Source organism: Artemia sp. Qi Xiang Cuo, chromosome 1, assembly GCF_049724085.1.
Source record: "Artemia sp. Qi Xiang Cuo chromosome 1, ASM4972408v1, whole genome shotgun sequence".
Classification (NCBI taxonomy): Eukaryota; Metazoa; Arthropoda; class Branchiopoda; order Anostraca; family Artemiidae; genus Artemia; species Artemia sp. Qi Xiang Cuo.
Window position 1 is genome coordinate 47,806,488 of NC_142794.1, and position 25,187 is coordinate 47,831,674.

Genomic DNA, 25,187 nt, shown 5'->3' on the forward strand with positions numbered 1-25,187 from the left:
TAGCTTCAAACACTCGGAGCTTTGTCTGCCGAATAGCTCCAATGAAATTTCTAATCTTTTTACGGTTAAGTAGCGAGAAAAATTAAAAGTGGCAATGTGTTGCCAGGTTATCAAATGATGTATCTGCATATTTAAGAACAGCTTAGAGTATCAATTTGAAACTGTCGGAGATTCTTGAGGGGGGAATGAACATGGACCTATGATTTAGAGGGAGAGGGCAAAAGCTAAATCAAAAGTCACTATTTGTATCCAGATTGCTAAAATACCATATCAAATAGAATATCAGAAGTTGCTAGAGGGATGCAGTTGAAACTTTTTTGGTAATGTAGGAAAATAAAGGGGGAGAGGAAAGGGAACTTTAAGTATTGAGTTGGGTGGATGTGGCTAATGCTATCAAGCCTTCAATCCATCTTAACATTTCTGCACTGCAATCCCCTATGAAACTAAAAGTCTATATAGTCTATTTAGCGAGGTAATTTAAATTTCCCTATCCGGTATCCTATAAACAAATAGTGTATCTGCAGAATCCAAAGAATGGCGCTTGGCGTATTGTGTTCAAATTTTCAGGGAGTGTAGTGGGGAGGGGGTTAGTGTACCTAAAAATACGATTCTTGGGGAGGGGTGAGGGGAGAGAGTTAATAAAATTCTGGTCCGTCAATACTTCTTGCACTACAATTCCCTGTGGGACCTATAACGTATTCACAGTTTAATTATCGAGATAAATCAAAAGGCAGTGTATGTTGTCAGTTGATCGAAATTGTATATCTGTAATATATTGGGAACAGCATTGTAGATCAAGTTGAAACTTTGAGGGAATATTAAGGACGGACACCGACTAGGGGGGGGATTACAGGGAAAGATCTAAAGATTTTGGTTTCCAATTTGTTTAATAGTGTTGGCACTAAGAGTACCAGTTTACTAGTATCTATTCAAGGTGAAGTAGCGACGGAGACCAAAAGTAACCAGGTGCACCCATGTTATCAAAACATTGTATCTGTTTTATGGCAGGAACAGGTTGATTGATTAATTTAAGTTTTTTTAAAGGATGCTGGGGGGGGGGGTCATTTGGACATTGAAATTTGAATTGGGGGAGCGGTCAGTGATAGGTGTAAATCAAAAGAAGCTACGCATCCAGGCTATTAAAATGGCATACCTACAACATTCTAGACCAGGCAATACAAAGATTCAGGACGTACAAAATGAGTTCCTTAAATCTAGCCACTCCAATCAACTTGAAAATGACAATTCATAAGTATCTTGACCAAATGAAACCTATGCAGAGAACAAATTTGAAATTAATTTGGCCTTATGGGGTCATGATACCAGAAAATGGGCTCAATTTTGTTTGGTCTCTGATAGACTTTTAACTCACAGGAAATGTAGATAGTAGCAGATAGACTACACTTGAAAACCAGGGGCAAATCTCCAGTATTTTTATTGGGGAGGGGGTAAAGAGGGGTCCATATCTGGATAGTCAAGGGGCATGGGATATATATTTTTTTCTCCACATCATTGGGAAACCCACCTTCCCCCTCCAATCGACACCCCTGATGAAAAAATGTTTTGTTGATTGTCTGTGTCAATATTTAACACCTGAAACGCTAGGGCCAACAAATTTTTTTATTTTTTTTATTAGATTTGCTGAGACTTAAGGGCACGTAAACAAGGACAAGGGAACCTCAATGTGGACAAAAGATGTAGAAAAAAAAACTGTTCTGTCAATTCCACGCCAAAAAATGCAATAATTTGTTTGTTCTTCGATCAACAATTAGCGTCCTGGGATTGTGTACTAGCCCAATGAACCTAAGAAAAAGAAAAAGAAAATTGAAAAAAAAACAGGTTGTATCTATTCACGAAACCAAGAAACTTTGTTTTTTTTCAAACTTTGTTTTTCCCAATCGGCATGAAAATACTAGGGTAAGTAGACGGGACCTTGGGGGCCTTGACTTCAGGGCAACAATTTTTTTTCCAGATTTTCTGGGACTTAAAGGGCAGGTACACAGGGGCAAGGGGGCCTGAATATGGGCAGAAGATGTGGGAAAAAAATGTTTTTATTTATTCCACACCAGTAGGCTAATGGCCGTGATTTGTTTGCTCTTCATTCAGTAATTAACCTCCTTGGATTGTACAATACGCCAAATAAACCCAAAAAGAAGAAAAAAAAATCATAAAAAGAACAGGTTGTACTGATTCATGAAACTCCGTAGCCAGTCAAACCTTGTTTTTCAACAATTGGCGTAGAAATATCGGGGTAAGTAGATGGGCCCTTAGATCTACGACCACCCCTTCCATATAGAGTGCCTAAACGATAATAAATAAATATATAACTCAACTGACTCAATGCAAGAATGGTAAATTTTTGAGAAGAATTTACCCTAAATAATTGAATGTTAATCACTATAAATCATTAAAATTAAAGTATCAATGCTTAAAATCAAATTATATTAAACACATTTCTCATAAGCAGTGTTTGACTTCTTCAAAACTAGTGTTTAAAGGTTTATGGGCTTCCTGATTATTAATACGTAGTAAATTACAACTTACTTAAATTAAAGTCACATACGGAGTTTCAACCTTTATGATTAGGAAGTCCTAAGTGGGATTATTTGGGCTGTACAGTATTAGCAAACCTCAATCAACCCCAGCTGTATATACATAGACATGTTGTGCCCTTTTTAACTTACAATTATTCATAGAATATTCAGAGAAATGGTACTAAGTGCTTGAGTTTTAATATCTAAAAATCAACAAGATCAAACAATTGCATTCCTAAAGAAAAAAAACACATTTTTCACATATGGTATTTGATTTTCACCGGGTTATTGCATATAAGGATTTGTGAGCTTGCTAAAAACAAATCCTATGTTTGTTAAGCATCCCAATCAAAACAGGGTAAGTGTACGTATTATATGACAACAACTTTCTGCATCTGAGTTAAATTTACAGTTGTTAAATTTACAGCAAACGAATTGGTTAATGTGAGGTCAAAACTTATGCCAGCTTTGCATGAAAGATAGAGACTATCTGTCTTGGCTTAACTCTAATTAACTCTAATTAGGCTATCATATTTTTCATCACTTCCACCAAGTTGAATTTAATTCAAATCCTCCAAGTGGATTCTGAATTAAAATTAACTTGGTGCCTGTCTTAAGCTAAGACAGGCAGTTTTGTCTTTCAGGCAACGGTGACATAATTTTTTCAGAGCTATATAAAATTGATTCATTGTACTTCTTGATAGATAGTTTATCATCGATCCTAGGGCAGAACTAAGGTAGATAGAAGGGTAAGGGTTATACGAATAGTTTATCAGTTATGTGAAACATTTGAAAGCAATTGGAGACCCTCCAAAAAAATGATTCAAAGCTGGGATAACTTTTACGGAATTGTATAAAATGATTCATTGCACTTGTTGATAATAAGTCTATCATCCGTCCTAGGGCAGAACCAAAGTATAATCATCTACTGAACAAGTACTGACAAAACTCTCCAAAAGTGACCCCGCGTACCTCAGCGCCTCTAGACGCAAAATGTTGTACTACTTAATCGCTCCGAGCCAAAGTACTTTGCTCCCAGCCAATAAATTATCCCAGCCAATCGCCCCAGCCAATAGAGCTTGATTCAGGTGACGAGTTACCCGGAAATTTGTATTGAATTGTGTAACTAAGGGTCTTAAAAATAACCTAAGGGTCTGTGTAAATTGTGAAACAAAGGGTCACTTTTTTGTGTGGAGAGGATCGGTTGTGTCAGTACTTGTTCAGTAGATGATTATACTTTGGGCAGAACTAAGGTAGATATGCATAGAGTAAGGGTAATTTAAATAGTCTATGATTCAAATAGTCACGGTATCAGTTCTGTGAGCCATTTGAAGGCAATTGGAGACCCCTAAAAATGATTCAAAGATTTATGACTGACCATATCCACAGGACTTGCAGGCAATTAGGTAACTGAGGCATTTTATACTATATGACCTTTGGCATCTGGAAAGCCCACTGGAATTGAAATGGGGATGAATGAGTTTTTTGGGTTGACTCATAACGAACAATTTCCACTGGTATATGAGCTATATGGTAACTGTCCTCGGATCACTTTGACTCTTAAAGAGAACACTAGAGCGTCTGATCACCAATCCAATGAGCCCCCTCCAAAGTTTATGTGACCAAGCTTTCTATAAGAAACCTATATGTCCCCAGAGCAAAACTTACAACCCTTGCCCTGAGGGCTGGGGGTTTTGTTACCCCCAAAGACATTATTTCCAGAACGTTCTGATACGCTGAACAAAAATGGCTATCTCGAAATTTTGATTTGAAGTGTTTGGGGAAATTATGGGCGTGGGGGGGGGGAATTTCTCCTTTGACGACTTTCTACTAATAAAACAAGCACTAGTCTAAACTTACGAACCTTGTCCTGAGTGCTATGCGGTGAGGATTATCATCCTGAAAGACATAATTTCCAGACCTTTCAACTATGTTGAACAAAATGGCCATATCAAAATTATAATCGGAAATGTTTAGGGAAATGATGGACGTGGGGGGGGGATTCTCCCTCCGAATACTTTCGACTATTAAAAAGGCAATAGCCTTTTCAATTTCCAATCGAATGAGTTTTTTTTGAAATTTTTACGTCAACGCGTTCTATAAAAACATTATATACCCCAGGGCATAACTTACAACCTTAGTCCAGAGAACTGTGGGAGGGGGTGTGATCCTCAAAGACCTAATTACAAGAACTTTCAGCTACGTGCAACAAAATGGCTATCTCAAAATTTTGATTGGATGTGTTTTGGGCAATGGCGGGCGTGAGAGGGATTAGTTACCCTCCAATCATTTTCGACTATTAAAAAGGGTACTAGCCCTCTCAATTTCCAATTGAATGAGCCCCTTTTGAAGTTTCTACGACAACGCTATCTATAAATACCTTAAAAGACGCCAGGGCATAACTGACGACCTTTGCCCTTGGGGCTGTGGGAGGGAGGTCATCCTCAAAAACCTAATTTCCAAAACTTGCAACTACGTTGAACAAAATGGCTATCTAAAAAATTTGATTGAATGTGTTTGGGGAAAAGTTGGGCGTGAGGTTAGTTGCCCTCCAATCAGTTTCGACTATTAAACAGGGCAATCCCTTTGAATTTCCAATCGAATACGCCCTATTTTAAGTTTATACGAAAAAACTTTCAATAAAAACCTTATATGCCCCTAGGGCATAACTTATAACCCTTGTCCTGAAGACTGTGGGGGGAGTGTCCTGCTCAAAGATATAATTTCCAGAACTTTCAACGGCGTTGAACAAAATGGCTATCTCAAAATTTTGATTGGATGTGTTTGGGGAAATGGTGGGCTTGGAAGGGGTGTTACTTGCCTTCCAATTACTTTCGACTATTGAAAAGGGCATAAGCCCTTTGAATTTCCAATCGAATACGCCCTTTTTCAAGTTCATACGAAAACAATTTCTATAAAAACCTTATATGCCCCCAGGGCATAACTTACAGCCCTTGCCCCGAGGGATGTGGGGAGGGGGTTGTCATCCTTCTAGACCTAATTTCAGAACTTTCAACCACATTGAACAAAATGGCTATCTCAAAATTTTAATTAGATATGTTTGGGGGAAAGGTGGGCTTGAGAGGGGGGTTATTTGCCCTCCAATCCCTTTCGACTATTAAAAAGGGCAGTAGTCCTTTAAATTTCGTATCGAATGAGCTCTTTTTCAAGTTTCTACGACACAGCTTTCAGTAAAAACCTTTTATGCCAACCCTTGCCGTGAGGGCTGGGGGGGGGATATCATCCTCAAAGTCCTAATTTCCAAAACTTTCAACTACCTTGAACAAAATGGCTATCTAAAAATTTTGATTGGAGGTGTTGGGGAAAAAGTGGGCATGAAGGGGGGGGGGGTTAGTTGCCCTCCAATCACTTTCGACTATTAAAAAGGGCACTATCCCTTTGAATTTCAAATCGAATGAGCCCTTTTTCAAGTTTCTAGAACAAAGCTTTCAATAAAAACCTTATATGCCCCCAGGGCATAACTTATAACCCTTACCCTGAAGACTGTGGGGGATGTGTCCCGCTCAAACACATAATTTCCAGAACTTTCAACAGCGTTGAAGTAAATGGCTATCTCAAAAGTTCGAGTGGATGTGCTTGGGGAAATGGCGGCCTCGGAAGGGGTGTTAGTTGCCTTTCAATCACTTTCGACTATTAAAAAGGGCATAAGCCGATTCAATTTCCAATCGAATGAGCCCTTTTTGAAGTTTTTACGATAACGCTTTCTATAAAAACCTTATATGAGCCCAGGGCATAACTTAGAGCTCTTGCCCTGAGGGCTGTGGGGGGGGGGGGATTGTCATCCTCAAAGACCTAGTTTCCAGAACTTTCAACTACGTTGAACAAAATGGCTATCTCAAAATTTTAATTCAATGTGTTTGGGGAAAAGGTGGGCGTGAGAGGGTAGGTTGCCCTCCAATCACTGTCAACTATTAAAAAGGGCACTAGTCCTTTGAATTCCCAATGGAATGAGCCCTTTGTCAAGTTTATACGACACAGCTTTCAATAAAAACCTTTTTTGCCCCCAGGGCATAACTTACAACCTTAGCCCTGAGGGCTCTAGGGGGAGTGTCATTTCCAAAGACCTAATTTCCAGAACTTTCAACTACGTTGAAAAAAATGTCTATCTGAAAATTTTGATTGGATGTGTTTGGGAAACTGGTCGGTGTTTGGGGAAAAAGTGGGCATGAGGGGGGGGAGTAGTTTCCTTCCAAACACTTTCTAATATTAAAAAGGGCACTAGCCCTCTCAATTTCCAATTGAATGAGCCCCTTTTGAAGTTTCTACTACAATGTTACCTATAAAAGCCTTATATGCACCCAGGGCATAACTTACAACATTTGCCCTGGAGGCTCTGGGAGGTTTGTAATCCTCAAATACATAATTTTCAGAACTTTCAACTACGTTAAACAAAATGGATATCTCAAACCTTTGTTTGAATCTGTTTGGGGAAATGGTGGGCGTGACAGTGGGGTTAGTTGCTCTCCATTTACTTTCGACTGTTAAAAAGTGCACTAGCCTTTTCAATTTCCAATCAAAGGATCCCTTTTTGAAGTTTTTATGACAAGACTTTCTATAAGAACCTTATATGCCCCCAGGGTATAACTTACAACCCCTGCCCTGAGGGCTCTGAGGGGGTTATCATCCTCAAAGAACTAATTTCCAGAACTTCCAACTACGTTGAACAAAATGGATATCTCAAAATTCTGATTGGATGTGTTTGGGAATATGGTGGACGTGAGAGGAGGGTTAGTTGCCCTCCAATCACTTTCAACTACTAAAAAGGACACTAACCCTTTGAATTTCCAATCGAATGAGCCCTTTTTCAAGTTTCTACGACAAAGTTTCAATAAAAACCGTATATGCCCCCAGATCATAGCTTATAACCCTTGCCCTGAAGACTTTTGGGGGAGTGTCCTGCTTAAAGATATAATTTCCAGAACTTTCAACTGCGTTGAACAAAATGGCTATCTCAAAACTTTGATTGGATGTGTTTGGATAAATGGTGGGCGTGGAAGGTGTGTTAGTTAGATAGATATACGTATGCAGTTACTTTATAGAAACAAGTTGACAATCTAATTCAATATATTCTTCAAGCAAAATATCATTGAACTAAAAACCGTGATATTAGCAAATGTTTAACTTGTCAGGTAGGCAAGTAGGCTATGGCTGTATATCAAAAAGTTTACCCAATAGAGCAAAATGAATGTGATATTCGGGCTCAGAACGCCAAAATTAGTCAAAATCGGTTTTGACTGTTACCTAGTTTCTTGTTCTGTTTAGTCTTGTTCATGTAGAAAATACTTCAGCTTAATAGTTGATTTTCCTTGTAGAAAATTTTATGCCAGCTTTACCTCTCCCAAAAACTATCTGACTTGGCTTTACTCTAATTAGCCATGCCTTGGCTTTCAAGTCTTTCATCACTTTCACCAAGTTGATCAAATTGCTAAAGTGAAAACTATGCTAAAAGCTTTGCTAAAGTGTCAGGATTTTTGCTGCGTGTATATGCTAATACTTGCATATCAATAGAGCAGCGTGATTTTTCTTTTTCAAAATTGTTTCCACACACATAAGCTAATTTTATATTTTAGCGTTTTTCAATTTTAGTGTGTTGTTTGCTCGTTGTAGGATATTAATGCTATTGCACTGATTTAGAATTCAGTTACGCAAAATTATTTTTACATAGTTGAAAGCTGGAACAAGAACCATAAGGTTCCTTTTCTGCAAAAGATTGAGTGTATTTCCTTCTATAGTATTTGAAACCTCTTTTAAGCAAAAGAAAAAGAGAAAGTCGCAGATTTTTTTTTAGGGGAACCCAGAATTCTTTACGAATTCCAAAATCAACACTCTTTCGTATCTTACATCACCCTTACGATATGAACCAGTTTTGTTTAAAACCCTCTATCTTAATGAATAAATAAATTTATTTTATAAGTTTCCCCCTTTTGATTTTTCTTCAAGAGTTGGATTTTTTTAATTTTTATTAGTTGTCAGTTTATAAGCTAAATCTTTGAACTGCCGCTTGAACAGACAGAAAACCCTAAGAACAGTGTTGATAACAAATAATATTTGTCATAATCCTTTGAGACTCCAACTAGCACCAGGTAATAAACGACTATTCTGCTGTCAGATTCTAAAGAAGACTTACTATTTTTGCAGAAGGTTCAAGTACCTTGGAAATCTATACTAACATCGCTACCTTTCTATGCTATTCTTGTGGCGAATGTGTGCAATAACTGGGGATTCTTCATTTTACTAACTGAAATCCCGATCTATATGAAGAACATGCTGCAATACGACATAAAAAGTGTAAGTTTGATCATTTCGTTCATCTTTTTTTCTACTCTCTGTTTTGTAAATTGTATTGCAGTCTGCATATTATGACAGACAATGTAAGGCTGGTAAGGCAAAGCTCGTTCAATTCTTTAGGCTAAGTATTTGTAGACCCTTTTGGCCTAATAATTTAATATGGATTTTTCACCACTTTGTAAGGTGTCGTTGGTAATAATCGGTACAGTGATGATTATAATTCCGTTATTCACCAAACAGCACTATTTTTTCCCTTAATTAAATAAAACTTAGCGTGCTGCATAAACCCTTGGAAACACAGTTCGAATCTAGACTCAAGATAAATAACAATCTTTCTTTATTGAAAAATTTGTATATAGAAAGAAAATGTAGAAATTTTAGTTTTGCTTCATATTGTGTGGTTTTATCTTCCGGGTAATGTAGCTCTTAATTAGATGAGCCTCCGATTAGTTTTTTCTTAAATGGTTGAGGTTCCAGCTAATCTATCTTATATAGCCAGTCTTCTTAGTAGAAATAAAGTGAAAATATCGAGAGAATATTTTAAACTTAAAAGCTTGAAATTAAAAAAAAAAGAAAAGTGTTAACTCGTAATTGCCCAATGGAGATATAAGAGTGGTTTATTCAATACTGTAGTCGTAAAAGGCTAAAATGGAAGAAGTTTATCTGGGAAAGCTAAACTGGGGCTAGCTCAACATAAAAACTTCAGCTAGAATAAGGTTTTTTCGTAGACCTAAAGCTGAAGTAATTTTATAGTGAAAGCCAAAAATTGCAGAAGTCTTATTGTTACTTTATAATTATTCAAGGGAAATAAAAGAGCAGTGTATTTTAAGTTTAGCCGTAAAAAAATAAACTAGAGGAAATTTTATCTCAAAAGCTAAGTAGAATACGTTTGGTCTAAAAGCTTAAGCTAGAATAAGTTTTCTAAAAAAAATAAAGCTGAAGTAAATTTATAGTGAAAATCAAAGCTTGAACAATTTTTATTGTAAAACTGAAGCACCTTTATCTTAAAAGATACAGCCTTATTTTCCACGGGGGCTATTTACCGAGGGGGGGTTGTGTTTTCTGCGGGGGGAATTTTCCGCCAGGGGGGGGGGGGCATTTTCAGTGAGGAGGGGTATATTTTCCGTGGGGGTATTTTCCGCGGGGGGGGGGGTATTTTCCAGGGAGGTTATTTTCAGGGGGTAATCGCCAGGGGTCAGAGGGGGGGAGTTATAAGCCTAGAACCGAAATAAGATCCTCAACTTCAAATGGATCATGGATTCGATCCTGAGGACCCATGATCAATAGCAAATGTATATTGGGTAGCCCACATTTTTGAAATTCAATCGTATGCACGTATGCCAAACCTTTCAAAATATCGGTCCTTTATCAATATCATTGATTATATCTTCAAATTTCAGTTTAGCAATTCGAGTAATGAGATTGGGACAATATTGAGGGGACTGTTTTATGATAAAGTTATCATCAAATTTAATACTTGCTACTTCTTTAATTCCAGGCCAATCAGGATTGCAAGTCATAGTTATAAAAAAACCTGGGGGTCCAAGGCGAAAAACAATAGCCGAAATGTCTTCAAATTGTTCAGCAAAATAGCGTGTTGATCCGATGAATAATGACGGTAGTATTACTTTTTCGCCAACGACTGCAATCTGTTTTGAGGCTAAGTCATTGTTATGTCGTGTAAAACCTACGTAATTATCGGCCATAGTAGTTTTCTGGTTAAATTTTATCCAATCAATACGATCACACTCAACACGAATATCGTATCAACGAGGTACTGTTGGAAAAGTCTTCCACCAAAATGCGAAGCATTAAAACAAATTCGACAGCTTACACAGAAAGGGTTGCGTAACAGCATGCACAGAGAGGGTTACGGTATGTACAGTTCGAAAAGCGATACGATACCTCGCTAATTTAATCCATGTTAAATGTGGACGACTTACATAAGGTGTAAGAAGTAGCATACCCTTTGTCCATCCTGAAGTTACAGCTGGATAAGACATTGGATAGGTAAAAGGCTGCACACGATGGTCGGTATTTTATAAAATGAAATGAATTTTGACACGTTGTTTCACAACCATTTCATTTGGTAGAAAACTATGTTCAGCATTAAGAGTAAGCACAGTGCATACCTGTTGCATTACATGCAGGAGGGTTGAACGGTCTGTAATTGACAGCATCTGGCACAGTAAAAATGAGCTGCACGTTTGGAGGCTGGTGTGTTAGTGAAGTAGCAAGTTGATTTGCATCATCCTCTTCTCCTCGTATTTTTTCGTAACCTTTGGCATAGTCGTTTGTGTCTCGCAATATTCATTTCAAGAAATTCATTATATTACGAGTGATTTCATAATTTATAGGATGTGCGAGGCGTTCCTCAACAGCTTCATTGGGGTCTAAAAAGCATATTTGGCCTTATGAAGATGGCTCAAAGTCACCTTCGGTAGTTTGTGACGGATGTGCCAGTAAATTTATTTTGTGATAAATTTGTCCGGCTACTTTAAAGCTAAATATATTACGACTATTTATGGTTCGATCATCGCCTACGTTGAATGAAGTAAGAGCAAAAGACGAGTTCAAGTTTCAAATAAGTTTATGAAACTCTACAGACAGCAAGTGACGTCCCAAAGGCAAACCAATTCATTTGAAAATTGTGGTGGTGACAATGCAATTCGAACATGCAAGCACCAATCTCCAAATGAATTACTGTTGTTTGCTACTCTTTCCTCGGGTAAATGGAGGGCACCAATGTGAATACAAGCAATGTTAAAGCGTCCCAACGACTTGTATGTAACACTTACTGAGTTTATTGCATCTTTGTATGTGTGTACTTGGTTTTGTGCCACACCTTGTTGGAGCCGAATATTACGGCACTGCTGTTCTTCCAGCCTAATATTTCTTTCTTCTTCTCTCTGATGTTTGAAACGTTCTGATTTTCAGTGTATCTTGTCTTCTGACTTAATATTTCTTCCTTCTTCAATTTGATTTTTGATACGTTCTGATTCTCGGTGTCTCATATCTTTTAACCACCCGTGTCTTTACTCTTCATTTTCATTTTGACACGTTCTGATTCTCGGTGTCTCTTGTCTACTAACCTAATATCACTTTCTTCTTCACTCTGATTTTTGATACGTTCTGATTCTCGGTGTCTCATGTCTTCTAACCTAATATTTCTTTCTTCTTCAGTCTGATTTATGACACGTTCTGATTCTCGGTGTCTCATGTCTTTTAACCACCCGTGTCTATGCTCAACATTTTCAGTTTTCACACGCTCTAAATCTTGTTTTCGCATGACTTTTAACTGCATTTGTCTTTGTTGTTCATTTTCATTATTGACACTTTTTGATACTCTCTGTCACATATTTTCTAACAGCTTTTGTCTTTCTTCTTCATTTTTGATTTTGAGGTCTTCGACAATTTAGCAATACCCTTTAGTTTAGCTGCCTGTATTGGTCTTGTCACATTTGATGGTTCAGGTTGTTAATTTTTACCCATTGCGAATTTAATTTGTTCGAGGCGTTCTATTGGTCTTATCACGTTTGATAGTTCAGGTGGTTCCAAAGAATAATAATGTGTAACAATTGCATATTTTCATTTTCCGGGTCTTCCCACTGGCACTTATAACTGATGCCGTTAAAACTGTAAGCTTAGTGATGTTTATTCTGTAGTAAACCCTTCTGAAACGAAGAGCAAAATATATCAAACACAAGAGCAAAAATATAAAACTATAGGAGCATGAGAACAAAGCAAGAAACGAAGTGAGGACCAAAGAAAAGAACTCGGAAAATAACATAGGTAATAACATAAGAACATACAGAAATAGAGGAAGGGAGAAACATAACAAAGACAGGGACAAACATACGACCAGACACTGGAGCAAATGCATAAAGAAATGAAAACAGAAACGACTGAACAAGGGAACAAACAAAGGCACAAACACAAAATGAACACGTCATGGATAAAGGATTAAGGGCAAAGATCTTCCATTGAGGGCGTATGGGTTGCCAACAGGCTATTACCGATGTTTTACTTTTGTGGTCATTTCTTACAGGGATAAGTAGCAAAGCTTTCCCCCAACTTTTTGCCTGCCTAAACCAAACCCTGAACCTCATATTACCATGCAGAGCATCACTCCGCTTTGCTACCACAGGTTATACATCATGATAACATGCTAAATTCCTAGTAGATCACTCTTTACTTACTTTGGAGTAGGTAAAGAGGCACTATCACCACTAGGTAGCAGCGAAGTAAAATCGGTTTCAAAGATAACCAAAGTGCCTGAAATAAAAGTGATATCAGCTGATGCTGTTGCTGATGCACAATCATCAGAGAAAATTATGGTTATAAAATCAACATTTGATAGTGCAATGCAGCAGGAATGTTATTCCACTTAAGGTTTTTGATGTTGCAACTCAAGAACGTTCTGGGTGCCTCAAATTCATTTCAAATTTGATATGTAGGTACCTATAACCAAGAATGACTTGTTAAAAGGGACAAAACCCTTAGAAAAACTTAGTAATATGAATGATACTCCACATTATTTCCATCGTTATCGCTCAAAAACAGAACACCGCTTGGTCATGTTGAGCTATTTAGATCTTTTACCGAGCTAACAAATTATCCTGAAAGGTTTATTATAAGTGACCCATTTCACCTATGAGCCAGTATTGATATGAAACTAGCTGGTTATACCCTAACCAGTGATGATCGTTATAGGTATCTAAAATATGATTCAAGCTATATATTTTCTCTCTATTCAAATACAGTCTCTTCGGTTAGCTCTGCCTGCTCCTTGAAAGCGATGGGGTTTTCCCTTAAAGATTGAAGAATTAAGGCAAACTGTTGACCTTGTAAAAATTTGCCTTAAAGACTTTTTTATTTGTTTCTTTGTATCCAGTTCTCGGTTTTAAGGTTTGCTTTGATTGAAAGCTATCGCTAATTTACTGACCTAACCTAAATAACTGACTAACCTTGACCTAACTAACTGAACTTAACCTGACCTAACTTTTGATTAACGGAACTTTAAAAAATGTACCAAAAATAAATATCCTTTTTCCTCAATAATCCAAATATTTAACATAGCCTACTAGGGCATTTGCCATTTTGAAATTTTAGAGTTAATCATGGGTGCCTATCGAAGGCGAGAATTATCCCCTCCTAAAATCAATGGATTCGACTAATTCTTTTCATCTTCGTTTTAGAACTCACTTATTTCGGCGTTTCCGTATCTAGTCATGTGGATTTTCAGTCTTATATTCAGTCCTATTGCTGATGCCTTGAACAAAAAGAAGATCCTCACCCTAACATGGGTTAGAAGACTGTTTAATGCGATAGGTAAGATAATTTTCTCCAAGTGCGTGTTCAAAATTTTTTAGTTCTATCGATATGTTGTCTTTTTAAGGAGGATATACTTATTATTGAGGTGCTATACATAGAATAAAATCAACATTTTTTTTTGCACCCAAGTTCATTTTTTCAGTTTTTCATGTTTAAGTGGCTTAAATTGCATTACGTACATCCTTAAGTAAACGCATTTAGTAGCTGACATTATTCACAAATAGCCTCCTAATTCCACTTCAATTCAAGGGTTTCTGAGCTCATTCCTTGGGGATTTACATGTTGCGGAGTTAAGCGGGTAGAGAGTAGTCTGTCTGGGTAATTGTGTCGGTGGATACTTGCTAAGCAAGGAGTTGATTTGTGGGGTTGGGAGTCATATGGGAACAGGTGGTAATACTGCCAACACTGATAATCATAAAACTATTAAACTGGTATTTTTTTTACGAGGCACCTTATTTAAGAATCATCATTTTACTCAAGACCAAAAAGAAAGACTCCTCTCAGAAAACAATTAGGACGTCTTGAGGATTGAATATACCTTGGTTGGCAGAAACAATTTAGGGGTTCAGCCCTTAAAAGTATATGGCTCCTAAATAGTATTTGATGTTTGTTCTTGTCTATAAGAGTTTAAGAAATTTAGTTCTATTAAATTAGAGCTAACAATAAAACAATAAAATAGTCTTAACAAGTCTCGTTTTTGTTGTCTCTGACATATTTTCAATATGTTAAAAAAAGGAAAGCGTACAATTTGTACATTTAAAGAAGAAAAAGATTATTTTACCAAGAAACAGAATTCTGACTTGCTTTGGGGGAGTGGTTCTAACTTAAATCTCTCTTCTTATCTGCGCGTTTACTATGACAATGCCCAATTTCAATAGGAATAAGGCACAAGAAGTTGTAATAAATTATTTTTACGAGATAACCCAAAGTCAATTATCGGCTGTAGCCTTTAGTAAGTCAATAAAACATTGGGATTTTTGTATTATACAACAACTTAGTTGGGTTTAAATTGATAAAAATAATACTTAATGAAGGAAGAAAATATTAAGATTATATGTAAATACATTATTATCTCAGAAAATAATGTAATACCTCTTTAATGCTAATCCAAAAAATTACAATTATGCTCCAAAAACTAAACTTACTAAACAAGATTTGCAAATAGTAAAAATAAACTATAAATAAAAAACAAAAATCACAAGCATTGCCAAATTTACAAACTTGAGAACCACTCCATCCAACCCCCTAAAAAAAGAATAAAAAATAGAAGTTTGAATCAGTTAAGTCGAAGAAACCTGACGGGACTTGTTTTATAAAATTTCTCATCAAATTTACAAAATATTTCCCCAGCTGTTCTAATAAGCTTACAAAGTGTATCGGTATTTTTGCGGGAAATGGTGGAACATATAACAATTATTTTCTTGCTCCATTTTAGGTCATGGAGGTCCAGCTATTTGTCTAATCGTTTTGGCATTTGCTGGATGTAATGAGGTATTAACATTAGCTATGCTGACAATGGCAGTGGGTCTTCAGGGTGCCATTTATAGTGGATGGTTTAGTAATCATATAGACATTGGCTCAAATTTTGCAGGAACCATGTTTGGTATAACTAATTCAGTTTCGACAATCCCATCTTGGGTTGGTCCTTTAACAGTTGGGCTTATTACAACTGGGAATGTAAGTAACTTTTCTTAGCGTTCAACATGAGAATTTAGAAATATATTCTTGTATCATCTATGATTCATTGTTTCGTACCTTATCTTTAAAATATTGAATTAAGTTTTTTTTAAACAACTCTTTTCAGTGATTTCTGAACCATAAAAGTACTCAATATAATTTGGTATGAGCCCTTCAGCCGCGGAAAATAAGAAAACATTTTTAAGATATTCATGTGAACTGAGGTCAATGTTCGGATGTTCCAAGTATCCTAACAGATTCGTTTTTTTCTGATCCGATAGGCCTATTGACAAAGGCCTATATAAAACATTATGCTTTAATTGGTATGCGTCCAAAGGTTACAACGATTTTGTTTGTGTTTAAAATGGAAAAAAACTTTGTTGCCCAGAAATAGAATTTTGACATGTATTGAAGGGGAATGATTCTAACCTAAATCTCTCTTCTTAATTACATATTTGCTATAATTAAGCTCATTTAAAAAAAAAAAAAATGGTACAAGAGGCACTGAACACATTAACTTTACTAGTTAACTTTTTTTCAGTAATCTCCCTTTAAACATTATAAAGTCAACAAAAGCTTTATTTTTAGTGTAAAATATAACTTTGTGGGATTTAAATAGAAATGAATATGAATTTAAGAAAGTAAAAGAAATACTCTGTAATGCTTTAATTGCCTTTGATCATACAATAGCTGCATAGATCATACTTTCATTTATGGACTGTATTTGCCACCTGTTTTTTTTCCAAGCGTTTTCAAAATGAGTTCTTAGATAATATTTTACCAGTTAATAAGTGGCAAAACTAAAAACTTTTTTATGGAAAATCAGAAAAATAAATATATAGCTGCTATTACCACTACTAATAAACTTCATTGCAGCAATTTGATGCCAGCAATTATTTACTTCAAGCTTGGGTCAGAATCTCCACCTCATTCCAAACGTGAATTCACACATTAAAGTATGCTTTTTTTCTCATTTTATTGACATTTTTTACGGTCCCCACCTGAAACTCTTCACCAAAATTAAGTAATTTTTTTATTATAATTAAATTTCACTAAAATTGAATAAATTATAAATTAGATATCTAGTAATCTTTTTAGTTATTTGGAGGGGGAAGGCAGGCACATATCTTTGCTACTCAGCTTTGTTAACCAGCTGTTTTTGTAAATTATATTATTTTAATCGTTCTTTTATATCTTTTTGAATACTTCCTTCTCAGCTTAGGTTTGGGAACTCGATACCCTCTTTTCACTAGTGATCCAATTAAACACCCGCTGAAACCAATCCTAGCTGTTCCCTTAGTCCTCTTAGACACACTTCATTGCCATCCAAATTTATTTTATTACTCTTCTTATGCAACCACCGGGGTAAGTCTTAACCCTTTTGATGTCTCTGAAAAATTCTTTACAGGTATATATTTTGGACCCTAGACTCCCTTCTTTATTTCTCTAGTAGGACATCTAAGTAACAAAGCCTTGAGCAGTCAAATTTCTGACATGTGTATAGGATATCCTATTTATCGTTCTTTTTTGTCAGTTTTTGTATTACTTAGTGGATCTGAACTATTTCTCTGGTAGATGCATCCAAATAAAAAAGAAAAACTGCAAAACAAGGCAATCACAGGTGTTTTGGTAGTTTACTTTTTTCAATGAAGTTACTTTTTACTAAGATAAATATTCTCTAAAATGTTCTACTTGTATTATTTGAAGTAAACTTACTTGATTTGTTTCCAGCAAACACTAGAAGCCTGGCGAATCGTATTTCTCATGACATCTGGTGTTTTGCTGATCAACGTTGTTTTCTTCACCCTTTTTGGTACTGCTGAGGAGCAGTCGTGGAACTGCATACAAACGGGAAGCTCTGAAGATTTAGAAAAAAGTGAAGCCGAAAAAGATGAATGTGAAGAAGAGAGCAATAAAAAAAAATGATATTTTAGTTTAAGTTCTCTATGATTTCGGCAAGGTTCTAGCAGGCTTACAAGCTTTTTTGACACTTTAGTGGAATTCCGAGACATTTCATTAGGAAAAAAATTATGAGAGCAAAAACCAATCATGTTCTTCAGAATAAGCACTAACACAATCTATATACTTCCTCTCGTCCTCCCAGTATTCATTTCTTTAAGTACCCCTAAGTACATCCAACAATAGACATCAGGGCTGTCACGTATGGGGGAAGAAGGGACCCCCCTCCATGTTTTTGGTCATTTGGTAAAAAAAAAGAAGTCGATAAAATTGCGCCGCTTCGCGCCAAGATTTTTTCGACACCGCTAAAATTCTTTGATCGTTTCAATAAGGACCACGAACATACTGACATATCATCTACAAAAATTTCGAACTTGGTGGGTAAATGCAAGAGTTTTACTGACTCCTGCCGTGATTTTACAGATGGTGTCACAATTTTCCGTTTGGTTAAATAGACAGCACTAAAATAGCGACATGATATGTACCGAAATCTGAATCTCGTTTGGTTAAATGCAGCAGTTTTACCGACTCGTGCGGTGATATTACTTATTGTATTCAAAGCGGACATTATGCTAATTTTTGACAGAAACAGTTGGTACAAATAACCATCCAGTCGGTAAACTCTCTTGGTCCCCCCTCCAAACATTTTGGCCAGTAATGACCCTGGTAGACATAGACCTTTTTTTGTAATCACAATAGACTTCCAGTCAAAATTTTCAAGTCAGATTTTTAAGAAGTAAATTTTCCTATGGCCCAGAGACTAAATCACCCCACCCTTTCAAATAGTCGGGATATTGTAAAATAAATGATTTAATTTCACCGTTCTCGTCTGACCCCCCACCCCCCCCCCACTCGTCTCTGATACTGTATTCCTGAACTTGATGTTAAAAGGTCCAGAAACAAGATTTTCAATCCAAAGGATCCTGTAGACTTAGCTGCCACTCATAGTAATTAACACTTCAAATACATGGGTAGCTTGGAAAGCATTTTGATCTACAATCAAGTTTATTGTTGCTTTATCTTCTTTGTTTGAAGATTATCATATTCTAAAAATGCAGCAATAATTTAATTTCTGAATTTAAAATGGCACAGTTCTTTTGAGCTAATCGTCACAAGGATTCTAAACTAACTCTATAAATAAATCGCAGGATTATCAATCATCTACCGAAGCTCAGTCAAATCCATCCTTGGTCTGGGCAGATAACTTTTTTTTTTCTTCCATTTTACGGCAGCGCAAAAGGTAAAAACATCAATTTAAAGCGACAAACGACGATTTACAAGGTTACTTCAAATGGTTGAAGAATCAGAGTTTTGCTTCTGAATAGTCAGACTACCAATTGTTGTTGTAAATTGCTTCCAAATAACTCCAAATTAGTGTGCTGAAGAAATTCCAAATTTTACCCATTTTATCCACCCTAATACATGTCTCAGCCACTCGTTAGACTTCACTAGGCAACTACATCTGATTAGTTGAGTTTTTCGCTCATGGGATTTCTGTTCCGAAGAAAAACAGTTTCACGTATTCAATTTAAAATTACAGCACAAATATATTTAAATCAGAAACACTACAGCACCAAATATTAATTGCAAAAGCACAGAAACACCTCATTTGGCTGCTATGAATAGGTAGGCTAAAAACGTTCTTCTTGTCATTTTTTTTTTCCTGATCAATGTTCTCTAGACGTGATATCTGGAAAGTTTATTACCAGAATTCCAAAACTCAGCAGAATGCCACAATTGATTGACATTTCTTAAGTTCGGTCTAATGAGCTTTGTTAAACGGCTTTCAATAGCATCCGTAATTTTCTATGCTAAGTGGTTAAGTTATGTTTCGTTAAGTACAACTTTAACGCTTAAAAAGTCCTTTTACACTAGACTAACCTAAAATTCGATAAAACCATCATTATCATCACAATCAATCTATTTAAAAATAAAAAAATTGGAATGAGGATAAAGCTTCACGCTCTGATTATGTGTAAAAAACTTTTTTAGAAAAAAAATTAGCGATTTATTTTCAAAATTTTTAATTGCCCATCTTGAAATTCTATTCTATAGCTGCTATATTAACTTTTCCACGAAGTGACCCAAGCTTACATAACGTAAAATTTTATGTAAAGCTCGAGCCTACTTGACACTGTCTACGTTGCAAACAAAATTTGTCTCTTAAGATTACAAAACAATACGTAGTCTTAAGTAATGCTAGTGTGAAAGGTTTTGCGATATATTGTGAACGAACCATTACTTTCCTCAAAGCGAAGACGACTACTTCTGCTTTGGCCCTTAAGAATCAAAAGGAGGGTCAATATCTGGCCCAGATGAAATATTCATGAAAGTTTACAATGTCCTTTAACCAGAATTACTTATTGTAGTCTAAAGCATTAAAGCATTTCTACAAATTTTAGTATTGCTTACTGTTTTTCAGTTATTGTTATCGGTAATTGGTTCTAGGCGTTTACCACCCCAGAAAATACCCCCCACGGAGAAAACCCCACATAAAATACCCCCTCTCCCAAGGAAAACGCTCACCCCCGTGGAAAATACCCCCCCGGTAAAAAAAACCGCGGAAAATACCTCCCGGTAAATACCCCTAGTGGAAAATAAAGCTTTCCAAATTTGATAATTTTATTTTAGCTTTGTTTTTTTATTTTCCGTAGGGGAAGGAATTTTGGTATTTGTGTATTATACGCCACTCACTCAAGTTTACGCTGCCTAAAAGTCAAGGACAAACTGGTTTCTTCGTTAGTTTCTTTCAGCTTAGCGTGAGACAAGACAAAGCCAAGTGACAGAATAGATGGGAAATATATAATTTGGATTATATAATTGCACATACGGTGGGGGGGGTTAAACTATTTGGACAGTTTGAGGTTAGAAAACAATTCTTAGTTCACAAAATGCAGAATAATGGTACCTAACACATTTTCCATGCAGACCCGCTATAATTTACCCCCCCCCCCCTAATTTGCAAATATATAGCCCAAATTTGTTTCAAAAGTAACGAAGAAACTAACGAAGAAACCGCTTCGTTCTCCAGTTTTACACATCATAAACTTGAGCGAGTGGCGTATAATACACAAGTACCGGAATTTTTCACGGAGAGACAGCCGGATTAACCAGTATTATTTTAAAACGATCAGAAATTAAATTAAAAAAACAAGTTTTTTCAACTGAAGGTACGGAGCAACATCAAAACTATAAAAACCAACGGAATTTTTTGCGTATATGAAAGGGTTGCCTCCGGCTCAAGACCTCGATGTTTATGCTAAAGTTTTTTTTTTGAATTTTAAAACAAGACTTATTATTGTAATTAAACGGCTATTGTGTTTCAGGAATAATTTTTAAAGAATTAGGACGAAAAGTCAAAACTTTAGCGTAAAAAGCAAGGTCTTGTGGAAGAGGCAACTCCTTTCATATAGGTGATAATTTCTGTTCGTTTTAAGTTTTGATGTTGGCCCTTACTTTCAGTTGAAAAAACTTGTTTTTTTATTTAATTTCTGATCGTTTTTAGATTATACTGGGACATCCGTCTCTCTCTCCATGAAAAATTCTGGCACTTGTGTGTTGTACGCCATTCATTCAAGTTTACGATTTTTAACATTCGAGAACAAACTGGTTTCTTTGTTAGTTTCTTCGTTACTTTAAAAACAAATTTGGGCCATATATTTGCACATAAGGGGGGGGGGGGGGTAAAATAGTGGGTCTGCATGCAAAATGTTTCAGGTACAATTATTTTTCATATTATGAAGTAGGAATTGTTTTCTGACTTCAAACTGTCCAAATACATTCCCCCCCCCTCCTCCCTTATGTGCAAATATATAGTCCAAATTATATATCTCCCATTTATTGTGTGACTTGTCTTTGTCTTGTCTCACGCTAAGCTGAAAGAAACTAACAAAGAAACTCGTTAGTTCTCGAGTTTTACACAGTGTAAACTTGAGTGAGTGGCGTATAATACACCAAAATTCCTTCCCCCTACAGAAAATAAAAAAATACAAAACTAAAATAAAATTTGGAAAGCCTTATTTTCCAGGGGGGTATTTTCCGCGAGGGGGGGGGGATTTTCTGGGGAGGGGGTATTTTCCACGGAGAGGTATTTTCCGGGGGGGGGGATATTTTCCTCGGGTGGGGGGGGGGTATTTTCCGATGAGGGTGTGTTTTCCGGGGGTTATTTTCCGATGGGGGTATTTTCTACGGGGGGGGGGAATTTATGGGGGAGTAAACGCCAGCCACCACGGTTATTGGTTTGATTCATGGACGGAGTCCATTATTACCATATTCATAAAGAAGATGATCCAAGCAATTGTGATACTTACGGACCCATAGATTAGTAGAATTTGCAAGGAATTTTTTTCAACATATAATTGATAATATTTTTGGGGCACGGTTTGATGGAAGCAAAATTATTAGGGGAGGGAAACGGGGTTTTTGTCCAGAATTTGCAACAGTCGATAGACAATTCATTTTAAGGATAATCATAGACAAATGTTGCATCGGTAGTAGTATATATGTCGCAGCTTTCATTGAAAAAAAATGAGAACACCCATAATCAAGCTAAACAAAATACATTTTTCACCCCTTTTATTTGCCAAGAATTCAGGGATTATTGCGAATTTACTCGAACCCAGCAAAGGGAGAGGCAATTATGACCATTTTCTAGATTTAGATATTATTGTTTCACCTAATAATAAGTTAGTTTTTAAAATATATAATAAAACAGATGATTTAATTTTGAAATAGTTAATTTTCCATTCCTTAAAAATAATATACAGTCAAATATAACATATTCATCGGACTATTCCCAACTATTTAGATATGCGAGAGTTTGTACTAATTATATTGATTTTAAAAGTAGAAGTCAAATACTTAGCCATAAATTAATCGTAAGAGGTTTTTCCACCAATAAACTTGCTTGGCAATTTAAAAAACTTAAGTTTTCAGTATAATGAACTTTTAAATAAGTATAATAAAAATTATCAAGATATTTTGAACGATAATTTGATATAACCTTTTGGATGTATTTTTTCTCTTCCCTGTATTTTTGAATTTAGAGTTTGTTTCGACACAAGCAGATGCTTAGTTACAGAGGATAGGTTGAAATCAGTTCTTAGAATTTTTGCACGAAAGTGAATGGGTACTTGTTGACAGTCGTTGTTATGTAATTATGGAAGGTAAACTGGCTGAAGTGTTATTCTTTCATATTTGGGTAGTTTTTATTTTGAATCAGTTTTAAGTGAGTGGTGGTGAATAAAGCTTTGAAAATTTTTTGTGGGTATATTTTTATAATTTTGGGTATTATATTTTCCGTAGATATTCCACAGGTGACACTACATAGGGATTTGCCGTATGGTTCTATGGCAAGCGCGCTCATTTGCCTGGGTCTGGAAATTTAAACGCCGAGACCTGTATTGGCAAGTGAGTTTCCCTCTGAGGAGCCCTGATATGTGGTGATTACTTGGGGAATACTAAATTTTGTAGATTTAAGGTACTTTGGCTTGGTTTTAGGACATTGACTTACATTTATTAATGTTGAATTTGCTCTATTTTGGGCATTATTTTTTTTTTCACTATTGGTTTGGATTTACCTTGTTCAAGTGCTCATTTATCTCAGTTACTAAATTAGGAAGAAATTTTTTTTTTTTTTTTTTTTTAACAGTAATTACCTAACACACTATAAGTTATGAAATTCGACAACAGAGATTCCAAGAAAAAGAAAATAGATAATTTTTTGTCAATAATTAGCTTCAAATAGTCCCAGAAACAAAATATCCCTGTTTTATTCTTAATAAAGAAAATTGGAAGAAACATGTGTCATCCACGAGTCACGCGGAAATGTAGCAATATTTCCTCTTTTCGGGAATAAAACTCTAATGGCATGGACAAATTTGAATTTACAGAAAACAAATGTTCAATACCAAAATATTACCAATGCTTCATCATGGTTGCGAACAATGAGAACAATAGAAGCAAAGAATTTATAGAAAAATTAAATATCTAAAAAAAGATCGGCAGACTTCATTCTGTACCCCCTGCGTTAGTCATTAAAGGTGACCAAGTAGTTTTCCTTAGATTGAAATAGAAAGTATAAAATGTCATGTTACCAGCTACAAATTTTGAGCAAGAGGGAGGAGTGTCTAAAAAACAAGCCTATAGGAAATGTAGGAAAAAATCATGGCCTCTTAAAATTAAAGAAATTTTGGATGAATCAGATTTATTTGTCTCTGGGGCAGTGTCCGGCTGATTCCCTCCGAGAAAATTCCCCCTCACCCAATTCCCCCGGGAGAAATTACTCCGTGGACAATTCTTCCAGGAGAATCACCCTCCCACAGACAATTATCTCCTAGAAAAATTCCCCTGCATATAGAATTGAGCAGCCAAAGTGAAAGTAAGACAAGTAAAAAGAATGAAGAAAAGAAAGAATGTGGAATATTTAGACTAAATTCCAAAATGCAAGTAGGATATATGGTGCAGAATATCCTAAAATATTGTTTTTTATATTTTAATTTCTTTCAATTTCTTTTTTATGTTTTTCGGGGCTGGATTGTCACTGCAAGGTATGATAAGGGTTGAAGAAAATAATTACTTGCTTAGAGTTCTGTCCGTTTTAATTTGCTTGGTTCTGACGTGAACTTTGACTCCATTCCATGTTACTAAAATTAAATCGAACAGCTCGTGATAACGAACTGTAAGTAAGGAGCGACTCGGCTCAGTAGTAACCGAAACTCTGAGAAACAGAACTTTGATATCGATAGATACAGATACATCGAAAGAATTGGATTTTTATGCTGATTCCAAATATATTAAATAAAAAAAAAATTGTTCTGATTAAACAAACATAGTTTTTCAAGAGTCGTTCTTAAAGAATTGGGACAAAATTCAAACTTTAGCGTAAAGAGCGAGGTGTTGACGAGGACTACGTAATAATTTATGTTCGTTTTAAGTTTTAATGTTGCTCTTTACTTTCAATTGGAAAAAACTAGTTTATTTATTTCTGATCGTTTTTCTAAATAACGCCAGTAAATCTGGCTCCACCTCCATACAATCTGACCCCACCGTCTTTGAAAAATGTATGCAAATCCTTTAACAAATCTGTGGTTCTAAATGCTAGGTTCAAATGATTATGGTAAAGATATGTAGGAAAAGGGTGAACAACCCGCTTTCCATGAATATTGAAATAAGTAGTTCAAATTGGGGAATGAAATTCCAAGGATTTTAGAAATCTTGATTCACCTAAGTTGCATTCACGTGACTAATAATTTCTTTATAATATTAAAGAAAATTTGTTTAAAAAGCGATATTCAACTATTTGTTTTAAAGCGATATGATAAATGACCCATCAAAGTGTTAGGGGACATGTATAATCAAAAACTAAAATAAGGA

General features: G+C 35.8%; 1 protein-coding gene across 1 annotated transcript in view; it reads left to right on the forward strand.

Moving 5' to 3' along the window:
• Nucleotides 1-18,603, forward strand: part of LOC148956404 (putative inorganic phosphate cotransporter) — a 72,906-nt gene extending 54,303 nt beyond the window's left edge. The window contains exons 5-8 of the mRNA XM_089107985.1: nucleotides 8,694-8,843; nucleotides 14,042-14,174; nucleotides 15,613-15,854; nucleotides 17,586-18,603. Coding sequence (XP_088964111.1) covers nucleotides 8,694-8,843; nucleotides 14,042-14,174; nucleotides 15,613-15,854; nucleotides 17,586-17,780 — 720 coding nt within the window. The 3' untranslated portion in view covers nucleotides 17,781-18,603. The remainder of the gene's footprint in view (nucleotides 1-8,693; nucleotides 8,844-14,041; nucleotides 14,175-15,612; nucleotides 15,855-17,585) is intronic.
• The last annotated feature ends 6,584 nt before the right edge of the window (nucleotides 18,604-25,187 follow it).